This window comes from Juglans microcarpa x Juglans regia, chromosome 7D (assembly GCF_004785595.1).
Source record: "Juglans microcarpa x Juglans regia isolate MS1-56 chromosome 7D, Jm3101_v1.0, whole genome shotgun sequence".
Lineage (NCBI taxonomy): Eukaryota > Viridiplantae > Streptophyta > Magnoliopsida > Fagales > Juglandaceae > Juglans > Juglans microcarpa x Juglans regia.
Window position 1 is genome coordinate 9,927,571 of NC_054606.1, and position 21,622 is coordinate 9,949,192.

The window sequence follows — 21,622 nt, forward strand, 5'->3', positions numbered from 1 at the left end:
CATATTTCAAGTTCCTATTATTTGACTACTCCAATGTACAGCCATACTTCTTCAAATTTTGAAGATACACTGGCCGAATGAATGCCAATGCCAGTTAGCTATAAAATACAACTGCTTCTCCGTCTAGGCAACTGCCTGTTTTGGGATTCTTCACTTGTACCATGCTCAAGCAGACCCCATTGAGGTGCTATTTTTCCAACAACGTACGGCAGCTGTAAACCTTTGTAGTACAGTACAATATGATACTCATAACCCCTTTAAAAAAAATAAAGAGTAACACTTGGGAAAAAATGTCAAACGCCCATAAATCTTGAGATCTAAACTATAATTGCTGTCACTTTAAACACAAAACCATTGTCTCAAAAGTTATTGGGAATCTTAATAAATACACAATACTGCTTCGTATTCTTTTCTTCCTTTTCTTTTTTTCAGAAAAGGATTATTTATCCACAACCACCCTACGCTTGATGTGTTTTAAACTCATCCGCTTGTCTCCAAGTCACTTTTTTATGATAACTATGTCGTGATTTCTCTAATTTCGCCACCAATCCAACATATAATCAGTTCAAATTCATTGACAATTGCAGACTTCGTTTAGAAAACGTGAATCAAAGAATGCTGTCACTACTACTGCACGTTTTATCCAAATGTCACAAACCGATATGTATAAAAAGAGAACTAAAAATTTCAATTTAATTTTTTTTTATTATCTAACATTTATTTTCATACTGATTCGGTGGCATAATTCCATAAATTCCTGCACAACAATATGTTTTGTTCTCTAATTATCAGTCTCCTTAGTTTGAACAGATTCAACATGACACCAGCCCGGTCTATAAATTCAACAACTACAAGTGCTAATTGACGCATGTGTCAACCACATGCTTTTTTTAAAACCTTACTCTTTTCTTCCATTCTCTACCTTGGTTTGGGGAGGGGGTTCTAGTCATGACAAATTTACTTATTTAATCTCATCTAAACCATAATGACAGACAGACAGGACAAAATATTGGGATGTCACCACTCAAATACCGAAATCACCAGCTTGCTCAACTTGATATACAAAATGTACCTATATACTTTAAATGATCTAGATATTCAGACAAAAATGCATTATTTATAGGATGCAGAAGCATATAGATATCCATCAGTACTGGACATATTCAATGGCCTCGAACGAGATCAAGTTTCTATTCTATATTTCCCGCTGACATAAATGTACATCTAACAACCTTCAATGTATAACACGCACCTTGGATGCGAATGGCCATGCCATCTAATGTAAGCTGATCACCAACCTGCAAAAAAAGAAAAATTACAACAATTAAATCGGATAGCAAGTACACCAAGAACACATTAAGAGTCGGGTGAACTGCAAACTCTGATTCTAAATCATCTTTCATGTCATAAGAGGCAAACATGCACAAAATTTAAATAGTTATGGTTGTTTAAAAAATATTTTCTAACTAAAACCCCTCTTTTTTTCAAAGAAAAATTATATTCTCAAGCTGGTGTGTAGAGCACACAATCTAAAGTGCTTACATGGCATAATTTGATTTAGAAGATAAATTTTAAAATTTGAATCTTACGAATCAAATTTTACCATTTAAGTTATATGGATGATGTACTCTAACACACCGGCTTGCAAATAGAATAACTCTTTTCCAAATTGCTTGATGCTTAATCAAAATATCCTCAGTCTTCCAATGAGCTTGATATTGTCTTCACCTTCCAACTAAAAGCAAGCCAACAGCTAATTTTGGTCACCCAAAGTAAGAGTATGGTATCATTTTAAACATATCAGGGGAAGTCATGTTGTAGTCAGAGTTGGGAGACACCAATTTAAACAGTCCAACTTGGGTTTTTCCCAATTCTATTTCACTCTAGATACAAGCAAGGACAGAAAATTATATGCTACACATGGATAAATTGTATATATGTAAGTATAAAGGACTCCATTGCTCCTTACAGAGAAGACGAAAGGCCACACACACCTCATTTATCACATCTGTGTAACACATGCATACAACCAATAAAAACAGCAACAGAATAATTAACTTTGGCACATAAACTAACAACAGCTTCAGCCATAAGATTTATTTCCACAAGAAGGATGCCCCTCAAATTAAACTACAAAGTGAAAGCAAGTAATGGGTTGCCCATATGCCAGCCAGAAGACAATGGAGCCAAAAGACACTAAATCCTAGACCGGGTAGTGAATCTCTTTTTGGCTTAACAACATATGGTCAATTATGCACGAGGACAATGCAATACCTTAACAAAGCCCCACATGTAGAGTTGACATTGTGAGGGTGTCGAGACCCAAATTTCTATCCACTATGTCACATACTGAGACCCAACCACTGTGACCCATTATTAACCAACGATTTCATTCCATACAGAACTAGCTGACAGCTTTAAAAGATAGCGCAAAACAGAAGTAAATACAGTCTTTGAGAAATAAATCATTTGATCTAAAAAAATATACACACTTTTCAAGTAATGACATAAACAAGAGTGCAACAGCATTCAGGAAGAATAAAACAATTAAACTACCTGAAGAATTCCTCTCAATAACTGCACTTAGAGTTCAACTGGCCTCTCTCCCAAATGTTTCGTCATCAAAATCATCATTTGTGGAATTTTCTTGACAGATCAATTTGTCTTCTCTCATAGAATTTAACCCATCATCCCAAAGCGGATGACTCTGATGAGTGTCACTGTGCTCAGATCCATGATTCATATCAACATTATCCTCCACATTTTGTCTCACATCATTTTCTACAAGTTCCATTCCCTTCTCGTCATCAATATGAGACGGCTCTACATTGAGATCAGAGCACAAATCATATCCAGTCTGATCACCAGTCCCATGATATGCAACCGTCACAGCACCCTGGTCAGATTGGTCAGCAGCATCTTTCTTCTGCCGCTTCCATTTCTTCGTAGATGAAGTACCATCATCTTCAAAATCTTCTTCTTCTCTTTCCCGATGTAAATAAACCCATAATTTCCTTTCCCCGTCAAATTGCACGCAAGGGTCACGTTCATAATGCAAACGGTCCAGGGCCCCACTAACAACTTGATTAACTTGTGCATCAGACACGTCTTCCACAATATATTGAGAATCTCTTATCAACGTACAGACATCTGCTCTGGTACCAATGCTTCCAGGCAATCTAGCAGCAGCATCTCTCACAAGACAAAGAATAGTAACATGCGGTGGCCTATTACGTTTCAGCATAAAATGGTCTCGAGCTTTTGAAGTAGGCTTCCCACCACACCTTCTCAAGGGAGCAACAATGGATTTTCTACCATCAGCTGCCGTGTAAGAGAAGGCCCTGTCAGGAACTGAATACCTAAGAACTTCCTCCATGCGAAAATAGGAACGGACTTCTTCAGAGCTTGGGCTAATGGTGTTAAGACTCTTTTGAGCTCTCAGGTCCCTGAACCTTTCTTTCTCATCCAGGTTGATCTGCATCAGTGCCAGAGGCGGTTCAGGGAGACTCCCTATTTGTCGAAGTGTCTCCTGACCACTTTTCAGCCAGTTAGCAAAAGAATCAACTAACTTCACCAGCATTTTGTGAGGAAGACTCCAAGCCTCAGGAGATGTCACCTCCTCAATAGTCTCGTGATCTGATGAAATATGAGAAACTGGACCAATCCAGGACCAACTTTTTGTAGACTTTTCATAGGATGCAAGTGCCTTCCAACCTTTCGCTCCTAAAGGTGCTGTTTTCGATGAAAATATCTTCAGAACTCCTCTCACTAAATCCTGTAGTGGCTCTTGAGTCTCAAGTATACAAGGATCTCCAGGGTTTGACCTGACACGGTTAACAATCTCCTGAACAGTAAGAGAAGGCACAATCCCTTGCCCACCATTCTCTGAGACATTGACATCCACCTTCTCAAGAGAAGGAATCCCATCAACACTGTCATGATTTTTGTTTTGCTCCTCTAGGGTTTGCCAACCTCTATATCTTCTGGAAGTGGAGTAATCATTGCCAAGCGAACTGCAGAAAGAAGATGTATAATAGAAAAAGAGAAGCCAGTATGAACCGTAGGTGTAATGAGGGTAAACTGTTTTTTCTGTGGTTTGGTTTCCAGCTCCATCTCCACTGCTCCCATTTCTGTAACACGTGGCTCAGAGTTTTCCATGTCTGAACTACCAGGGTCTTGGTCCAGTTTCCTTTTTGCTTTCTTCTTCAAAGGAGTGGAATCATCAACTTGCCATGGACCATCAGGCTGTAGATCACCGTCTTCATCTCTATCATCCATATCTGTTATATCCTCCTTTCCTTTCCGCTTCTTTATCCCTGAATTGCAAACTAATAATGGAGCCTCAGATCTTCCATTGCGATCATTTAAACGTGCTTCTTTACCCTGACCTTTCTTTGCAAATCTACTCCTCCCTTTATCATTGGCAATCGATTGTTTATCAAGGGGATCATCCTCCTCAACAGCAACATCGTCATGCAAATAATCATGGCTAACACCTCTTTTTTTCTGCTTCCTCTCAGAAGGGCGGGTCTTTGATGAGGACATATGTAACCTTTCAACATGTTCCCCACGTAACTTACCATTCCTCCCCATTTTGTGTACTTGTTTCGTATAAACATCATCATTAAATTTACCCACGCCTGAAATATAGCCGTCTCCCAAAGCCCTAGAGGCAGAATCGTGCAAGGGACTGGTATCCCGCATCTTACCCTTCTGCATCAAAGAGTAGTTTTCTACTTCTGGCACATGCCTATGATTGCTAAAGCCACCAATTTTCTTGGAAAGGTGCATGGTCCCATCAAGATCCCGTGCAATCTCCTTCATATTTTTCTTCCCAAATTTGGGCCTTTTAGCCTCTAGGCCAGATTGCAACAACTTAGATCGAGAACCTTCCATAACATCAATTGGGAAAGCCGACCTGCTTCTCAACAAAGGATTGGTATCCTCATCATCATCAAATTGCTCTGATGAGTCTGATTCTGTGTCTTCACTTTTCATCAACATTCTATTACCTTTCATTCCATTCTGCACAAAATTACCTTTAGTCTTCTCTTGTGATGTTTCTGCTCTCAACTCAGAAAGTGAATATCTTTCATTCATCTGTGGTGACGAAGTCCTAAGTGATCTGTAATGCAGATCAGGAGACTCCCTCCCCGTCTTCCACTTTTTACTTTTAGCATCCCAATCATCTGGTCTAAATGAGGAATCAACAGCAAAAGCCTCCCCTGGAGCCTTCTTATGCCAAAATGGTTCAGCACAATCTGATGAGTCAACTCTATTTGCTTTCACTTCCCGGCCTTTAGATGAAACCCCAACTGAGAATTGCTGAACATTCTCGGGATACTTGGAATTTTTAACAAAGTCATAGGAGGTTTTCATATTAGGTGGCTTTGAAGTGAATGCCTTCACCTCTGACAACTGACTTGAATTCTTGTTCCTACCAAAGGCAATTGAATCACTTTTTGAAGACAAAGGCAGAGCCATAAAACTCTCAGTGGCTAAATCATCGCCTCTTAAAACGCCACGCTTCTTTCCCACTTTCAAAATCCCAGATTTCTCCATCACAGTGCCACGTGAGACATTTTGATCCTGCCGGAGACCCATTCCATATGTCATTTCTTCAGAATCATCACTGATTCTCATCTGATCCCTTGTCCGGAATGCCGTTGCTGAATCATATCCCGCAGCCTTACTCTGCCGAGGAGGAGCAGCTATCGAACCGTATGGCCCAGAATTTGTATCTAAACCATGGTAAACAGAAGGATTGCGGCCTGCTAAATCCTTAGCTGATGGTGGCTTCAACCCAGCCAACTTCAATTTACCTTTAACATTCGGCTTTGCATATTTTTCTGGCTCCAAAGTCATCAACCGTCCTCGCGAAGGTATGTCCAGATTTGGGCCCACTCCAGAAGCAGAATGACGACCCACTTTATCTGCAACTTTCCTGTCCTTGATGTTTCTGCTCCACAAACGTTCATCTGACACTCTTTCTGATGAATCAGACTCAAAATCCTCCATCTTCTCGGACATCAAACTCTTCTGGCTTTTCATAATATTCAAAACACGGAGCCGCTCTTCAATACTGTATCCCCTACAATTAAGCCAAGCATCCCTTATCTGACAAAGGTTACTGATAATATTATTCTGATAATTCCTCAAAAGATGGTAGTGTTGCCGCTTCTGAAAGAAATTCAAACCTTCCCGGTAAAGAGCTACCCTTGGCTCACACAAGCCTCCCTTCAATGTGTCGAACAACTTCTTAATGGGGCTCCCAAAGTGCAAATTGCAACCTGTAAAAATCTCTTTGAGAGTAATCATATACGTCTCTTGGTCCATGTCCGGGAGAAACTTGGTGAGACTTAACCTCTCCTCATCAGTCAAGAACTCATTCCACACATCCACGGACAAAATATCCTCCAGACCAGGAAGATCATAGAGCTCCAATGGAATGCTACAAGTCTGATTCCCAACTTGGCAAAACTCGGCGCCGGTCTCTCCCAATTCCAACAAATCAAAGTCGTCGGACCCTGCCCCAGAATCTGCATCATCAAATTCATCATCGTCATCTGATTCAACCACCGAGCCACGCCGTTGAAGCTCATCCTCATCACTGGACATAGTCTCCCCACTACCAGGTGAAAACTCCGGATCAAACCTCGACACTTTAAAGCTATTCTTTTCAATCGCCATGTAACATCCAAAAATCAAAATCAACCACGGCCACAAGAAACCCAAACTTACCGCTCCAATTAACCAAATTTCAAAAATTCGCAGCCGTTATTGACAAAGCCAACTCAAAAACCTATTAAGAAAATATTAAAATTAAGACCTTAAATCAAGTCCAAGTCCTAACATTTGCGACTAATTATACAAATCGAAGCGAGACGATTTGGAAGAAAGAGCACATAATGCAATTAACAATGATTCCACAAGGAATGAAAACAGAGAAGGAAAAAAGAATTCTTGAAAATCAGGGATATGATCGAAGAGTACCTCATCGGGACTCGAAGAGATTTTGTGGACAAATTATCGAACCGAGCACGAAGTCCCTGGCATCGAAGGCCGAAGAAGTACGACAAGTCGCGGCACGCAGATAGAGGGAGAGAGAACGAAACTGTGTATGGGTGAATCTGCGAAACCCTAGAGGACGAGGCGAGTGTGTGTGTGTATATATATATATATAGAGAGAGAGAGAGAGCGAGAGGGAGAGAGGGAGGGGGTCACAGGGGATGAAGAAGGCGTTGGTGGCGTGGAGGGAGGTGAGCCGTCTGATTAGGAGGCCGAAGAAGACGAGGAGGAGGAAAAAGACGAAAAAGGGCAGGAGGAGGTGTGTTTGAGGGGGTGGTTTAACAGAGAAAGGAGAAAGGGAAGAAGAGAGAGAGAGAGGGAAGGCGGGTGTGCAGAGCTAAAGAGACAGTGAGTGAGAGGCAGAGAGAGAGAGAGAGACGCAGCGAGTATTTTTTTTTTTTTTGTATATTTTTTTTTCAAAGGGTAATGTAGAATACTAGAAATAGATTTTATTTTATAATTACTTTATATATCATTTTAATAAAAGCAATCTAATTTTATATATAATTATTTATATCTCATTTTATAATTAACTGGTAATAATTATCATTTAAGTATAATTATTATAAATGTCTAGTATAGACCAACTTGCTTATAACCAATTTATAAATTTACAATAATCTGATGTGCTTAAACGACGACGTCAGACAAAGCTGCTAATCATATTCAACGCAAGGCATTTTCCCCCAAAATTGTCTTGCGCCAATATCGCAGCTCCCTGCCACCGCACACAATTTGAGTTCGCAACCGCTCCGTCATCTCCATTGCCAACCAGGTATACCGACGGCCATCTCTCTCTAAGAAAATTCGTGTATAGCTGAATTTAGACAATCGTTGTTTTAATGTAGGATTTGAATCCCAATTTATTCTAGAGTAGGATGTATTTTTCACAATGCATTCAATGATTCAGAACTTTAGGTAAGAATAATTTGTTTGGATGGCATCCTGTATTGGTCTCCGTTCGAACGAGACTGCCACATCGATATGCTCATAATTTGATCTAGGAAGGTCTCCGTTCAGATGAAATTGACCACATCCGTTCATTCCAAGTCTTTTTTAGAAATGTATCGTCTGCATGGAGTGCCGTTCGGGTATTTTCAAATGAAACTAACAGCAGCCGTAGATTCAAACTATATTGAGTTCCATGTGCTATTTTGAAATGCAGCTAATGAAATGGGTTAGAAAATAGACTGGCTGTTGGGAGAGTGAAGTGCTGGTGCTATGCCTCGGTACCAAAAGAAAAGTTCTCCACACTCGTCCATCGGCGAATAGCAAGAGATCTTTCACGAGAATATGTTGAGTGCCCAGATATACATTTTGTGTGGAGATATGAACTGAGTTTGCTCAGCCCCTACTGTGATTGTGGACTCCTTTATACTATAAGACTTCTTTCTTGTTCTCTTTTGCTCAGACTTCTTGATATTTGTAGGTTGCATAAGTCCCGTTTACTTTTTCTTTTTAAATAAATAAATCTGAAACCTACGTGAAAAAATCACTTTTTTAAAAGAAAGTGTGTGAGCGTTGCACATTTTAAAACTGTATATAACATTACTCTTTTAGAAAAACACCCCTCCCATATTGCAGTTAAATTTGAACCTCATTTCAGTTAAATTTGAACCAGCAAACTGCAGCAGGAAATGGCAACCATTCAAATTCCACTTCAACCGTTAAAGCTGAATGGACAGTTCATATGGGAAAAACAGAATGCCACCATGTCGAGGATATTTCTACCGTAGAGCGTGAAAACAAAGACCTTGAAGAGGCTCTTCAGAATTGGTATAGGCTACTTTTAGTATTAGATGATAGTTGGTCTGGGAATGGTCTCTTATACTTACAGTTGTTTTTAAGTGTATATAAACTGAACTTAAAATTGTGCAGTTTGAAGAAGGCAAATTTGGGCGCACAACAATGGAAGAATGCTCAAGAATCCTTGCTCATCCAAGAAAGTAGCAAATTTTGCTTCTGTGGACTCCATTGTTAGGTCTGTATTTCCCAATACAAAGGTTGTTGACTTTTATTCAAGATTGTTTAATGTTGCGTTTGGATGTTGAACTGAGTTAAATTGAGTTGAGATGATAAAATATTATTTTTTAATATTATTATTATTTTGAGATTTGAAAAATTTGAATTGTTGATTATATTTTGTATTGAAATTTGAAAAAATTGTAATGATGAGTTGAGATGGATTTAGGAATCAAACAAAGCCGTTTTTCTATCTCAAATCAGGACGGCAATGGAAGCTAATCAAAGTCCCGTGTGCCCAGTTTTCTTCTGCCTTGTCAACTGCTTTGGGAAATGGAGACATTGCTAACAAGGATCTGTTTTCATCCATTGACCATCAGTATCTAATTTTACATGCACATTATTGCATAGAGCTGAAAATATTCAGGTTTATCAGGACTACCAGAGCACTGAATATTGAGAACATCGGTGTTGATGATTGCCTACAACGATATATGTTCAGTTGGGAGGACAGTTTATGGTCCACAAGTGTCGACTCGGCCATTGAAAACCATAAAAAACCGACCTCAAAGAATTGGCACTCCACCCTAGTAATAAATTAGCCCATGTCAAAAAGAGTAAGGCATATAACACGATGAAACCAGACCCCATTGAGGTGTTCCTTCTCCACATTTGGAATCTTTACATCAAATGATATTACGTTAATTTTCCAACAATGTATTATTAGATCCCCTTGTGAGTAGGATGTTTTAAATTTCGTTTCAGTGATCATTCAAGCCACTGTGATGAAATATCGAAAAGGTCCCTAGCATCAGATCGCTCCAGCATTTACATTTGCATTTCCAGAGCCATCTCACTCTTCCCTCCAATGTCTCCCTCTCTCACCCTCCTCTACTCTTTCTTCTCTCACCCATCTCCACCTCCTCTGCATCGTCTTCCTCTTTTCCCACTATTAAAGATGACTAGAAGAAGACTACTCACATAGTCCAAGCCCAACCCGATCGATGCCCTTGGCCCTGTACCCTCCAAGTGAAAAGGCCGATGCAGTTCCAGCGTCGTTGGTGGGATCTGTTCTGGGTAGGTGGGAGTCTAAAAACTCTGATCCATATCCTTTGGTTTCTTCTTTCTTGTTTTTGTTCATTTCTTTTATTCAAAGGTGAAAAGAATAATTAAATAAGTAATCATCACTGTTGAGTTTTCTCTGAAAAACCTAAAGCAGAAAAATCATCTCAAACATGCATTTACATACCTGAGCAACATCTTATCGTTCTCTTTGTATTTTGCTTTGTTTGAGACTTTGCACTGAAATAAGAAAGTTAGAATGGTTGAATGAATCTTTGCTAAAAAAAATCTCTATTAATTATAACTTGCTACCATAAAAATAAAAGAGAAGTGTTAGATCAACGTGGCTTGTCGTAATACATGATAAAAAAAAGTTTTGCAATTTCATAGAGCACATTAAACGAGGTGTAAGGGACTTGGGAGGAATGAAGGGAGGAAGGGGGACAGGGAAAGTTTAGTCTGATAAAAGAGAAAGAAGGAACTCGTGATTTCAGATCCCTCAGTGAGATGATGGGTGCTGATTTCCCTTAGTGAAACAACTCGTTTATTCCACATAGGGCGTGTACGGGCAGTCCAATGTTTGGAGACTGTAAATAAAATTATTGAAAAAAAAAAAATAAAAAAATAAAAAAACTCAAAAATAATTAAAAATAATGAGATTAAAAAAATGAGGGGACAAATTTAAAGTTACAAAAGAATTAAAATTATATAATCCTGTTTAGAGACTGTAAATAGAATTATTGAAAAAAAAGAGGAAAAAAATAAAAAACAATTAAAAATAATGAGATTAAAAAAATGAGGAGACAAATTTAAAGTTACAAAAGAATTAAAATTATATAATCCTGTTTGGAGAATGCAAATAGAATTATTAAAATAAAAAAATAAAAAAACTCAAAAATAATTAAAAATAATGAGATTAAAAAAATGAGGGGACAAATTTAAAGTTACAAAAGAATTAAAATTATATAATCACTTTTAGATTTTAATGAATACTATCTGGATTTAAAATTTGCAACATTACCATTAAACAATATGGAAAGGAATGTAGTTAAGAATTGGCCGGAATTGGCCAGAATTGACCGAAACGGGATGGAGTTTGGAACAAAATGGATTGATGATATATAGTGTACATATATCGCCTGGTATTCTTTATGGGGGGGGGGGGGGGGGGGGGGGGGGGGGGGGGGGGGGGGGGGGGGGGACAAAGTATTCTTTATGAGCAGAGCCCGAAAATCCACCGAACAGGTAAAAAGTATTTTTTTATTTTTTATTTCTTTTATTTCATATATTTTTTTAATTATTATAAATATTTTTAAAAAAATAAAAAATTCACAACATCATTAAGAAATACTTACTTAATCATTAAGTAAAAAATATATATATATATATTTCGGGACATTTAACATTTCTGTTTTACTAATCATTTTAGATTTGTTGCGGGTTGGGGGGTCTTGGATTAGATTTTGGCATTATATTTGTTATGGGAATACAACCCTTAAGAATGTTTATTCTTTCTCTTTTTAAGATTGCCTTTGCTCAAGATGTTTCTGTGGCAGATTTTATGGACAACTTCAATGGTTCTCTACAGAGGAATGCAGATTTAGAGCTGTTCAGACTTGGGAAGTGGGTGACATCTCATATTTTTTCAGCATGTTTTATGCTTTGAACATTGATACTAGCCGGGAGGATAGGTTGCCATAGATTCATTCCGATAACAAGAAATTTTAGATCAGATCCTTGTATAAGAGCATCTTCATATTTAGAGATGAACTGTTCATCTTCAAAAATGATATTTTATTCCGAAATAGCACACCAACTGCAGTTTTCCTCTCCCACATTTTTCAGCTCCTCCGAACACCCCATTTTAACTCTTCCTCTCGATTTTCCTCTTCATTCTTTTTCTCCCCTTTCTCTCTTCCCTCTTCGAACACTCCCTCTTTCCCCTTCTCTCTGTTTTTTTTTTTTTTTCATTTTCGTTTCATCTCTCGTTGTGCCAAGGTTCTTGAAGTCTTCTCTCCCGGCTGAGGAACACTCAGCTATACTTGTCTGTGTGTTTGCAAGAGGAAATTGAGATCTAATACTACAGGAATGCTGGGATTTTTCCTTGAGATTTTTGCCCTAGACTGCCTCTCCAAGTCTCTCTTCCCTTGATTTCTATTGTGCTTCACAAGGATAAATTTCCTGACCATTATTGTGTTTATGATTTTTACATCTATTGTTTGCTTCATTTTCAGAACTGGTTTGATCTGTGGTGGTGGGGAAAGCATATTGTGATCATGGGGTTTGTGTAGTGGTTTGCAGAATATATTGATTGCTTGGTATGTATGCTTTATATCTATTGTTTGTTTGTTCTGTATTCTACGTGGTTTGTGTATTTCAATAAGAATAATGCTAGTATATCTTTTCATTTTGCCTTCAAATTTTGACTGCTAATATATTTAATTTTTTTTTTAATTTTTTTTACTTATTGATTAAGGAAGTGATTATTAATTTATTAATTTTTATTTTATTTTTTAAAAAATGTTTAAAGATGTTTAAAAAATGTGAAAGTGAAAAATGAAAAATGAAAAAAAATAAATAAAAAAGATGAATTTTGCCTAGGTGGCCACGCCCAATAGTCACTATTGGGCAGCAGTCTTACAGCACTCTTTTGACAATAAACGGCTGTGTTCCAAAAAAACAATAATTCGTAATGTGAATAGGTTATAGAAGATGAAAGAAAATCACAAACTTGAGCTCACATTGAAATGAAAAATTTTTCATTTAGTTATAAAGATTTAGCTAGAAGAAAGTATTGATGCATGCTTGCCAAAACCTTCCAGCTTGCGAGTGTTTTAAAGACATATACATATATGCACAACTATAGACATATTATAGGTTTGTTTGTCAATAGAATTTAAACAGACTATAAGAAATGTCACCTTTGTCTAGGTGTAATGCACAACGATAGATCAATAGTCTTTGCAAAAAATTTTGGTGAGGTGTGATGAACAGATTGTTTAGAAATCTTTGCAAAAAAGTTGCCCAGAATATGGGAGATGCTATGTGATGTGTGATGAACAGATTGTTTAGAAAGATGATGACAGTTGCAGAAAGTAAATTTTGGTTCCTCAGATTTATTTTACCCTGCAAAGTATGGTGAGAGGCATAAAAGTTGCAGAATTTTTTTTAACTTAACATTTCTGGGGCTTTTTATTTTTTTATTTTTTTTTTATTATTATTTTTTTTTAACACTTCACATTTCTGGTTTTATAATCTACTCCTCATTCCAGGTGCTCACATGAATTCAAGGCTGCAAATGATTTTGGCCTTCTCTTGATTTTGGCCACATAAATTACAGGTTGCAATTAGGTTGAGGAAAAAAATTATTTAGAAAATAATAATTTAAATAAAATAAAATTATTAATTAACATATAGTTAGTTTTTTTATAAGTTAATTAATATATGATTAGTATAGTTGCAAAATATGAAAAAAAGAATTAAAATTATTATTATTAAAAAATAATATTATATTATTATTTTGACTAATCTAATTTGGGTTTATGGCTTGAATAGTTTTGACTTTATGCAAAATACATACTTTTAACTATATTTTAGAGATGGCTTTGATGAAACCAATATCAATGCCAATCCCCTAACTCTTTTCCTTAAGAACTGCATTTAGAAGAGTTAAGTGCCTCTCAAGGTCTTTTTTTTTTTTCTTTTTTTATTCGTTGTTGGTTGGCTTCTCTTGAAAAAATCTTGACAATAGATAATTTAAGAAAACGTTTTACTATTATGGATTGGTGCTTTATATATACAAAAGGAAATGGAGAATTTGTGGATTCCTTACTACTCCATTGTGAGGTAACAAAGATTCTTTGGGATGAGATCTTTAATAGGATTGGTATTTGCTTTGGTGATGCCCAGAAAGATGGTGGATTTTATGACTTGTTGGAAATGTATCCAGAATAACCACCAAATCATTGCCATGTGGAAGATGATTCCTTTATGCCTTGAGAACGACATTAATTTTAAAGATAGAAAGCGCTCGTTGGGAGAAATTAGATATTCTTTCTTCCATTTATTATTTCTTTGGTCATCTACTACTTGATGGGCCTTGTTTTCATGATTTCCTTCTTGTTTTTTTCTAGTTCCTAGTTTATAATGAGGTGTTCTCTATTTTATACTCCCTTTGCATAGGCTATGCCCAATTACTTGTTTAATAAAATTTCTTTTTAACTCTAAAAAAATTAAGTTCTTAGAGCCAAGACTAACACAATCCAACATACAATCGGCTCAAATTCATTCACAATTCCCGACTTCGTTTAAGAAAAGTAAATAAGAGAATGCCTTGAAATTAAGGTCAACCGAAATAAACATAGTAAAAGAGTTGACCCCCACAAGCGACTTAACGAAGTCAATGATCTACAAGCTTACTAAACTACTGCTACTGCACCACCGTTCGATCCAAACGTAGCATATCAAGATGTAACAAGAAAGAAACACTATATTTCTCCTCTTTTTTTTTTTTTTTTTTTGGCCCTTTCTAACGTCGAAAATCATACTGATTAGATGGCAGAACCCCATAAATCCTTGGGCAACAGTATGTTCTGTCCTGTTCTCAAGAGTATCTGTGTCAGTTTAACAGATTCAATGTGCAAAATTCCCTGTGAAATGTAAAAGGACAATTTTCTTACGAGGAAGTTCCTCCGACTTGTCTACGAACTCGACGGGTACCAATTGAGCATGTAACAAGACAAGCCTTGTTTTTTTGTTTTTATTTTTTTTTTTTAAAAAACCCTACTGTTTTCTTCCATTCTCTTCCCTTTTTAAAGGGTTCGAGTGTACCGGTCAAGACAAATTTACTTATTTAATCTCCTCTAAACCATTTCAAAAGACAGGAAAAAGTATTGTGATGTTACACAACACAAATACCGAATTGACCAGCTTCCTCAATTTGATATACAAAATGAACCTATATACTTCAAATGATCTATGACATTCAGGCAAAAATGCAATATTTGGAGGTAGAAGATGACGCATATTGATATCCATCTGTACGGGATATATTCAATGGCCTCAAAGAAGATCAAGTTTCTATTCTACATTTCCTCTGACATAAATGTACATCTAACAACCTTCAATGTATAACACGCACCTTGGCTGGGGATTACCATGCCGCCATCATCTAATGCAAGTTGATGACCAACCTGCAAAAAAAGGAAATTACAGCATTGAAATCAGATAGCAAGTACACCGAGAACAAATTATTAAGATTCTAAATTATCTTTCAAGTCATAATAGGCAAAACATGTACAAAATTCAAATAGCTATGGTAGTTTCCAAAATCTTTTCTAACTAAAAACTCACTCATTCAAATTGCCTGATGCTTAATAACTTAATCTGAATACCCTCAGATGGATTTAAGTCTTCCCATGAGCTTAATGCTGTCTTCACCTTCCAACTAAAAGAAAACTAACAACTAATTCTGGTCACACAAACTAAGAGGATGCTGTCATTTCAAACACATCAGGGGAAATCAGTGTGCCTTTAAGAAAAGACAGGTTTTTTCAATACTTTGCCCCTTCAAAATATGCTGCCATGCAGAACCTTTTATAACAATTCACTATGATATACTTGGCACACATGTTCTTGTTTAGCAGCTCTTTGGGTTATTATAACTCTCGATGTTGCACTCACAATTGAGAGACCAATTAAAACAGTCCAACTAGGGTTTCCCAATTCTATTTCACTCTACATACAAGTACACAAAATTATATGATACACTTCGATAAACTGTATATATATGTATGTATATAGGACCCCATTGTTCCTTAGGAGAAGACGAAAAGGCCGCACACCTCATTTATCCTATCTGTGTAATACAAGCCTACAACCTAAAACACCAGCAACATAATAATTATCATTGGCACATAACCTAACAACAGATCTGACCATAAGTTTTATTTCCACATGAATGATGCCAATCAAATTAAACTACAAAGTGAAGGTAATTAAAATTTAATGTGTGGCCTTATGCTGGCCAGAAGACAATGGAGCCAAAGGACACTAAATCCAAGGCCTGGTAGTGAATCTCTTTTTGGCTTAACACCATATGGTGAATTATAAGCAATGACAATGCGATATATCAAAGAGGCACTGTATGTAGAGTCATTGTGACAGTGTCTGGACCGAAATAACTTTCCACTACGTAACAAACGAGGCCCAAGTCCTGTAAACCCATTATTACGCAACGATTTCATTCCATACAGAACTAGATGACAGCTGTAAGAGAGCTCAAAACAGAAAAAAAATAGTCTTCGAGAAACATATGATTTGATATAAAAATATACACACATTCCAAGTAGTGACCCAAACAAGAGTGCAACAGCATTCAGAAAGAATAGCACTACTGAAACTACCTGAATAATTCCTCACAATAAGCTTGCACTAAGGAGTTCAACTGGCCTCTCTCTCCCAAATATTTCGTCATCAAAATCATCATTTATGGAATTTTCTTGACAGATCAATTTCTTGTCTCGTGTAGAATTTAAGCCAATATCATCACAAAGCAGATGACCCTGATGAGTGTCACTGTGCTCAGATCCATGATTCATATCAACATTATCCTCCACATTTTGTCTCACATCATTCTCTACAAGTTCCATTCCCTTATCAGATGGCTCTACATTGAGATCAGAGCAGAACTCATATCCAGTTTGATCCCCATTACCATGATATGCAACAGTCACTGCCCCCTGGTCAGACTGCTCAGCAGCATCTTTCTTCTGCCGCTTCCATTTCTTCGTAGATGAAGTACCATCATCTTCAAAATCTTCTTCTTCTCTTTCCCGATGTAAATAAACCCATAATTTCCTTTCACCGTCAAATTGCACACAAGGGTCACGTTCATAATGCAAACGGTCCAGGGCCCCACTAACAACTTGATTAACTTGTGCATCAGACACGTCTTCCACAATATATTGGGAATCTCTTATCAACGTACAAACATCTGCTCTGGTACCAATACTTCCAGGCAATCTAGCAGCAGCATCTCTCACAAGACAAAGAATAGTAACATGTGGTGGTCGGTTACGTTTAAGCATAAAATGGTCTCGAGCTTTTGAAGTAGGCTTTCCACCACACCTTCTCAAGGGAGCAACAATGGATTTTCTACCATCAGCTGCCGTGTAAGAGAAGGCCCTGTCAGGAACTGAATACCTAAGAACTTCCTCCATACGAAAATAGGAACGGACTTCTTCAGAGCTTGGGCTAATGGTGTTAAGACTCTTTTGAGCTCTCAGGTCCCTGAACCTTTCTTTCTCATCCAGGTTGATCTGCATCAGTGCCAGAGGCGGTTCAGGGAGACTCCCTATTTGTCGAAGTGTCTCCTGACCACTTTTCAGCCAGTTAGCAAAAACATCAACTAACTTCACCAGCATTTTGTGAGGAAGACTCCAAGTCTCAGGAGATGTCACCTCCTCAATAGTCTCGTGATCTGATGAACTATGAGAAACTGGACCAATCCAGGACCAACTTTTTGCAGACGTTTCATAGGATGCAAGTGCCTTCCAACCTTTCGCTCCTAAAGGTGCTGTTTTCGATGAAAATATCTTCAGAACTCCTCTCACTAAATCCTGTAGTGGCTCTTGAGTCTCAAGGATACAAGGATCTCCAGGGTTCGACCTGACACGGTTAACAATCTCCTGAACAGTGAGATTCCCTTGCTTGCCATGCTCTGAGACATTGGCATCCACCTTCTCGTGAGAAGGAATCCCATCAACACTTTCCTTGTGATTTTTGTTCTGCTCCTCTAGGGGTTTGCCAAGCTCTATATCTTCTGAAAGTGGAGTAATCATTGCCAACCGAACTGCAGAAAGAAGATGTATAATAGAAAATGAGAAGCCCGTATGAACTGTAGGTGTAATGAGGGTAAATTGTTTTTTAGGTAGTTTGGTTTCCAGCTCCATCTCCACTGCTCCCATTTCTGCAACACGTGGCGCAGAGTTTTCCATGTCTGAACTACCAGGGTCTTGGTCTAGTTTCCTTTTCGTTTTCTTCTTCAGAGGAGTGGAATCATCAACTTGCCATGGAGCATCAGACTGTAGATCACCATCTTCGTCTCTTTCATGCATCTTTGTTATATCCTCCTTTCCTTTCCGCTTCTTTGTCACTGAATTGCAACCTGTTAATGGCGCCTCAGGTCTTCCCTTATGATCATTTAAACGTGCTTCTTTACCGTGACCTTTCTTCCCAAATCTACCCCTCCCTTTTTCATCTGCCAACAATTGTTTATCAAGTGGATCATCCTCAGCAACATCATCATGGAAATAATCACGGCCAACATCTCTTTTCTGCTTCCGCTCAGCAGGGTGAGTCTTCAATGAGGACATGTGTAACCTGTCAACATGTTCCCCACGTACCTTACCATTCTTTCCAAATTTGTGTGCTTGTTTCCTACTACTATCATGATTAAACTTACCCAAGCCCGAAACATAGCTGTCTCTAAAAGACTTAGTGGCAGAATCATACAAGGGACTGGTATCCCGCATCTTACCCTTCCGCTTCAAATTGTAGTTTTTTACTCCTGGCACATGCCCATGATTGCTAAAGCCACCAATTTGTTTTGAAGGATGTCCAAGATCCCGTACATTCTCCTCCATGTTTTTCTTCCCAAATATGGGCCTTTTAGCATCTAGGCCAGACTGCAACGACTTAAATCGAGAGCCTTCTGTAACACTAACTGGGAAAGCTAACTTGCTTCTTAATAAAGGATTGGTATCTGCATCTTTGTCGTCAAATTGTTCAGATGAGTCTGATTCTGAGTCTGAAATTTTCATCAACATTCTATTACCCGTCCCATTCTGCACAAAATTACCTTTAATCTTCTCTTGTGATGGTTCTGCTCTCAACTCAGACAGTGAATATCTTTCATTCATCTGTGGTAAAGAAGTTCTAAGTGACTTGTAATTCAGATCAGGAGACTCCCGCTTTGTCTTCCATCTTTTACTTTTAGCGTCCCAATCATCTGCTCTAAACGAGGAATCCATAGCAAAAGCCGCCCCCTGAGTTTTCTTATACAAAAATCGTTCAACACAATCTGATGAGTCAACTCTATTTGCTTTCACATCCCGGCCTCTAGATGAAGCCCCAACTGAGAATTGCTGAACATTATCGGTATACCTGGAATTCTTAACAAAGTCATAGGAGGTTTTGATATTAGGAGGCTTTGCAGTCAACGCCTTTACCTCTGACAATTCACTTGAATTCCTGTTCCTACTATAGGCAACTGACTCACTTTTTGAAGACAAAGGCACAGCCATAAAACTGTCATCATTTCTTAAAAGCCCACGCTTCTTTCCAACTTTCAAAATCCCAGATTTCTCCATCACACTGTCACGTGGGACATTTTGATCCAGTAAGAGAGCCATTCCATATGTCATTTCTTCAGAATCATTACTGATTCTCATCTTATCCCTTGGCCTGAATGCCGCTGCCGAATCATATCCCACAGCCTTATTCTGCCGAGGAAGAGCAGCTACCGAACCGTATGGCCCAGAATTTATATCTAAACCATGGTAAACAGAAGGATTGCGGCCTGCTAAATCCTTAGATGATGGTGGCTTCGACCCAGCCAACTTCAATATACCTTTTGCATTCGGCTTTCCTTTTTTTTCTGGCTCCAAAGTCATCGACTGTCTTCGTGAAGGAATGCCCAGATTTGTGCCTACTCCAGAAGCAGAATGACGACACATTTTCTCTGCAGCTTTCCTGTCCTTGATGTTTCTGCTCCACAAACGTTCGCCTGACTCTCTCTCTGATGAATCAGACTGAAAGTCTTCCACTTTCTCATACATCAAACTCTTTTGGCTTTTCATTATCTTGAACACGCGGAGCCGCTCTTCAATACTGTATCCCCTACAATTAAGCCAAGCATCCCTTATCTGACAAAGGTTACTAACAATATTGTTCTGATAATTCCTCAAAAGATGGTAGTATTGCTGCTTCTGAAAGAAATTCAAACCTTCCCGGTAAAGAGCTACCCTTGGTTCACACAAACCTCCCTTCAAGGTGTCAAACAATTTCTTAATTGGGCTCCCAAAGTGCAAATTGCAACCCGTAAAAATCTCTTTGAGAGTAATCATATACGTTTCTTGGTCCATGTCCGGAAGAAACTTAGTGAGACTTAACCTCTCCTCGTCAGTCAAGAATTCATTCCACACATCCACCGACAATACATCCTCCAGACCAGGAAGATCACAGAGCTCTAATGGAATACTACAAGTCTGACTCCCAACTTGGCAAAACTCTGCCTCGGTTTCTCCCAACTCCAACAAATCAAAGTCGTCGGACCCTGCCCCAGAATCTGCATCATCAAAGTCATCAGCGTCATCCGATTCAACCGCCGAGCTACGCCGTTGAAGCTCATCCTCATCGCTGGACATAGTCTCCCCACTACTAGGCGAAAGCTCCGTATCAAACCTCGACACCTTAAAGCTATTCTTTTCAATCGCCATGAAACATCCAAAAATCGAAAACTGCCCCAGCAATAATAAACCAGAATTACCGCTCCAATTAACCAGTTTCACATATTCGCAGCCGTTAGTGGACAGAGCCAACTCAAAACCCTAAAGAGAAAATATCAAAATTAAGAACTTCTATCAAAGCCAAGTCCTAACAATTGCGACTAATTACACAAAACGAATCAGGAAAAATCAGAAGAAAGAGAGCGAAAATTCGAATTGACAACAATTCCACGAGGGGAGAAAAAGATAAGGAAAAGGAATTCTTGAAAATTAGGGATATGACCGAAGAGTACCTCATCCGCGACCCGAAGAGATTCTATGGAGAAACCGAGCACGAAGTCCCAGGCATCGAAGGCAGAGAGAAAACGAAACTGAGTATGGGAGAATCTATGAAACCCTAGGAGAGTAGGGACGAGACAAGTATACCTATATATAGAGAGAGAGAGAGAAAGAGGGAGGGGGGGTCGCAGGGGATGGAGAAGACGATGGTGACATGGAGGGAGGTGAGCCGTCTGATTTAGGAGGCCGAAGAAGACGAGGAAAAGGACGAAAAGGGGCAGAAAGGAAGTGTGTTTGGGGGAGAGGTTTAATAGAGAAAGGAGAAAGGGAAGAAGAAGAAAGACACAGAAAGAGAGACTAGAGAGAGAGAGAGAGAGAAGGCGGGTGCGCAGAGGTCAAGAGTAGTGAGAAACGGAGAGAGGGAAGGCAGCGAGTGCTTTCTTTTTTTTATTATTTTTTTTAAAGAGACCGTTGTAAATTGTAAAACGGGCCTTCATTTTCTTGGGCTTCCCAACCGTATTGAATTGCCCCTAAACCCGGCCCACTTTCTGTCCTCCTCTTCCCGCCTCCTTTTTTTTCTTCTTTCCACAATTTTATAATATTTTATTTATTTATATGTTTTTTCCCCTCTTTTGTGTATTTTAAATTTTCCAATAGAGTTTTGATGTAATATTGTGAGAAAAAAAAATATATTCATCATCAATTTTCTCATCATTCTCTCATAATCCTATGATATGATATTA

The 21,622-nt window shown here is 38.3% G+C and overlaps 2 protein-coding genes and 1 long non-coding RNA gene across 6 annotated transcripts; 1 reads left to right on the forward strand and 2 right to left on the reverse strand.

Moving 5' to 3' along the window:
• Nucleotides 1-1,097: 1,097 nt before the first annotated feature.
• LOC121238412 lies at nt 1,098-7,441 on the reverse strand. The gene is given in 4 exon segments (XM_041135260.1): nt 1,098-1,298; nt 2,557-3,963; nt 3,966-6,802; nt 6,994-7,441. Coding segments are annotated over 2 exon segments (4,098 nt in total). The 5' UTR covers nt 6,691-6,802; nt 6,994-7,441; the 3' UTR covers nt 1,098-1,298; nt 2,557-2,590.
• Nucleotides 7,442-7,691: 250 nt separating this feature from the next.
• Nucleotides 7,692-9,743, forward strand: LOC121238413. Of its 3 annotated transcripts, none has more exons than XR_005935122.1 (5): nt 7,692-7,843; nt 8,234-8,493; nt 8,703-8,844; nt 8,947-9,049; nt 9,295-9,743. It is a non-coding gene; the product is annotated as an uncharacterized LOC121238413 (long non-coding RNA). The 3 variants fall into 3 exon arrangements; XR_005935123.1 differs by having other exon boundaries at nt 8,234-8,363; XR_005935121.1 differs by having other exon boundaries at nt 8,234-8,844.
• Nucleotides 9,744-15,006: 5,263 nt separating this feature from the next.
• Nucleotides 15,007-21,299, reverse strand: LOC121238839. 2 transcript variants are annotated; one of them, XM_041135890.1, is made up of 3 exons: nt 20,894-21,299; nt 16,497-20,702; nt 15,007-15,284 (listed from the first exon to the last, which is right to left on the reverse strand). In XM_041135890.1, exon 2 carries the CDS (start codon nt 20,589-20,591, stop codon nt 16,509-16,511), a length of 4,083 nt encoding a protein of 1,360 aa, XP_040991824.1. In that variant the 5' UTR covers nt 20,592-20,702; nt 20,894-21,299; the 3' UTR covers nt 15,007-15,284; nt 16,497-16,508. The 2 variants fall into 2 exon arrangements, with proteins under 2 accessions (XP_040991824.1, XP_040991825.1); XM_041135891.1 differs by having other exon boundaries at nt 16,497-21,299.
• Between the last annotated feature and the right edge of the window lie 323 nt (nt 21,300-21,622).

Excerpts from the sequence above, each read along its gene's own strand:
- LOC121238839 (XM_041135890.1), bottom strand. The coding sequence starts at position 20,591 with ATGGCGATTGAAAAGAATAGCTTTAAGGTGTCGAGGTTTGATACGGAG.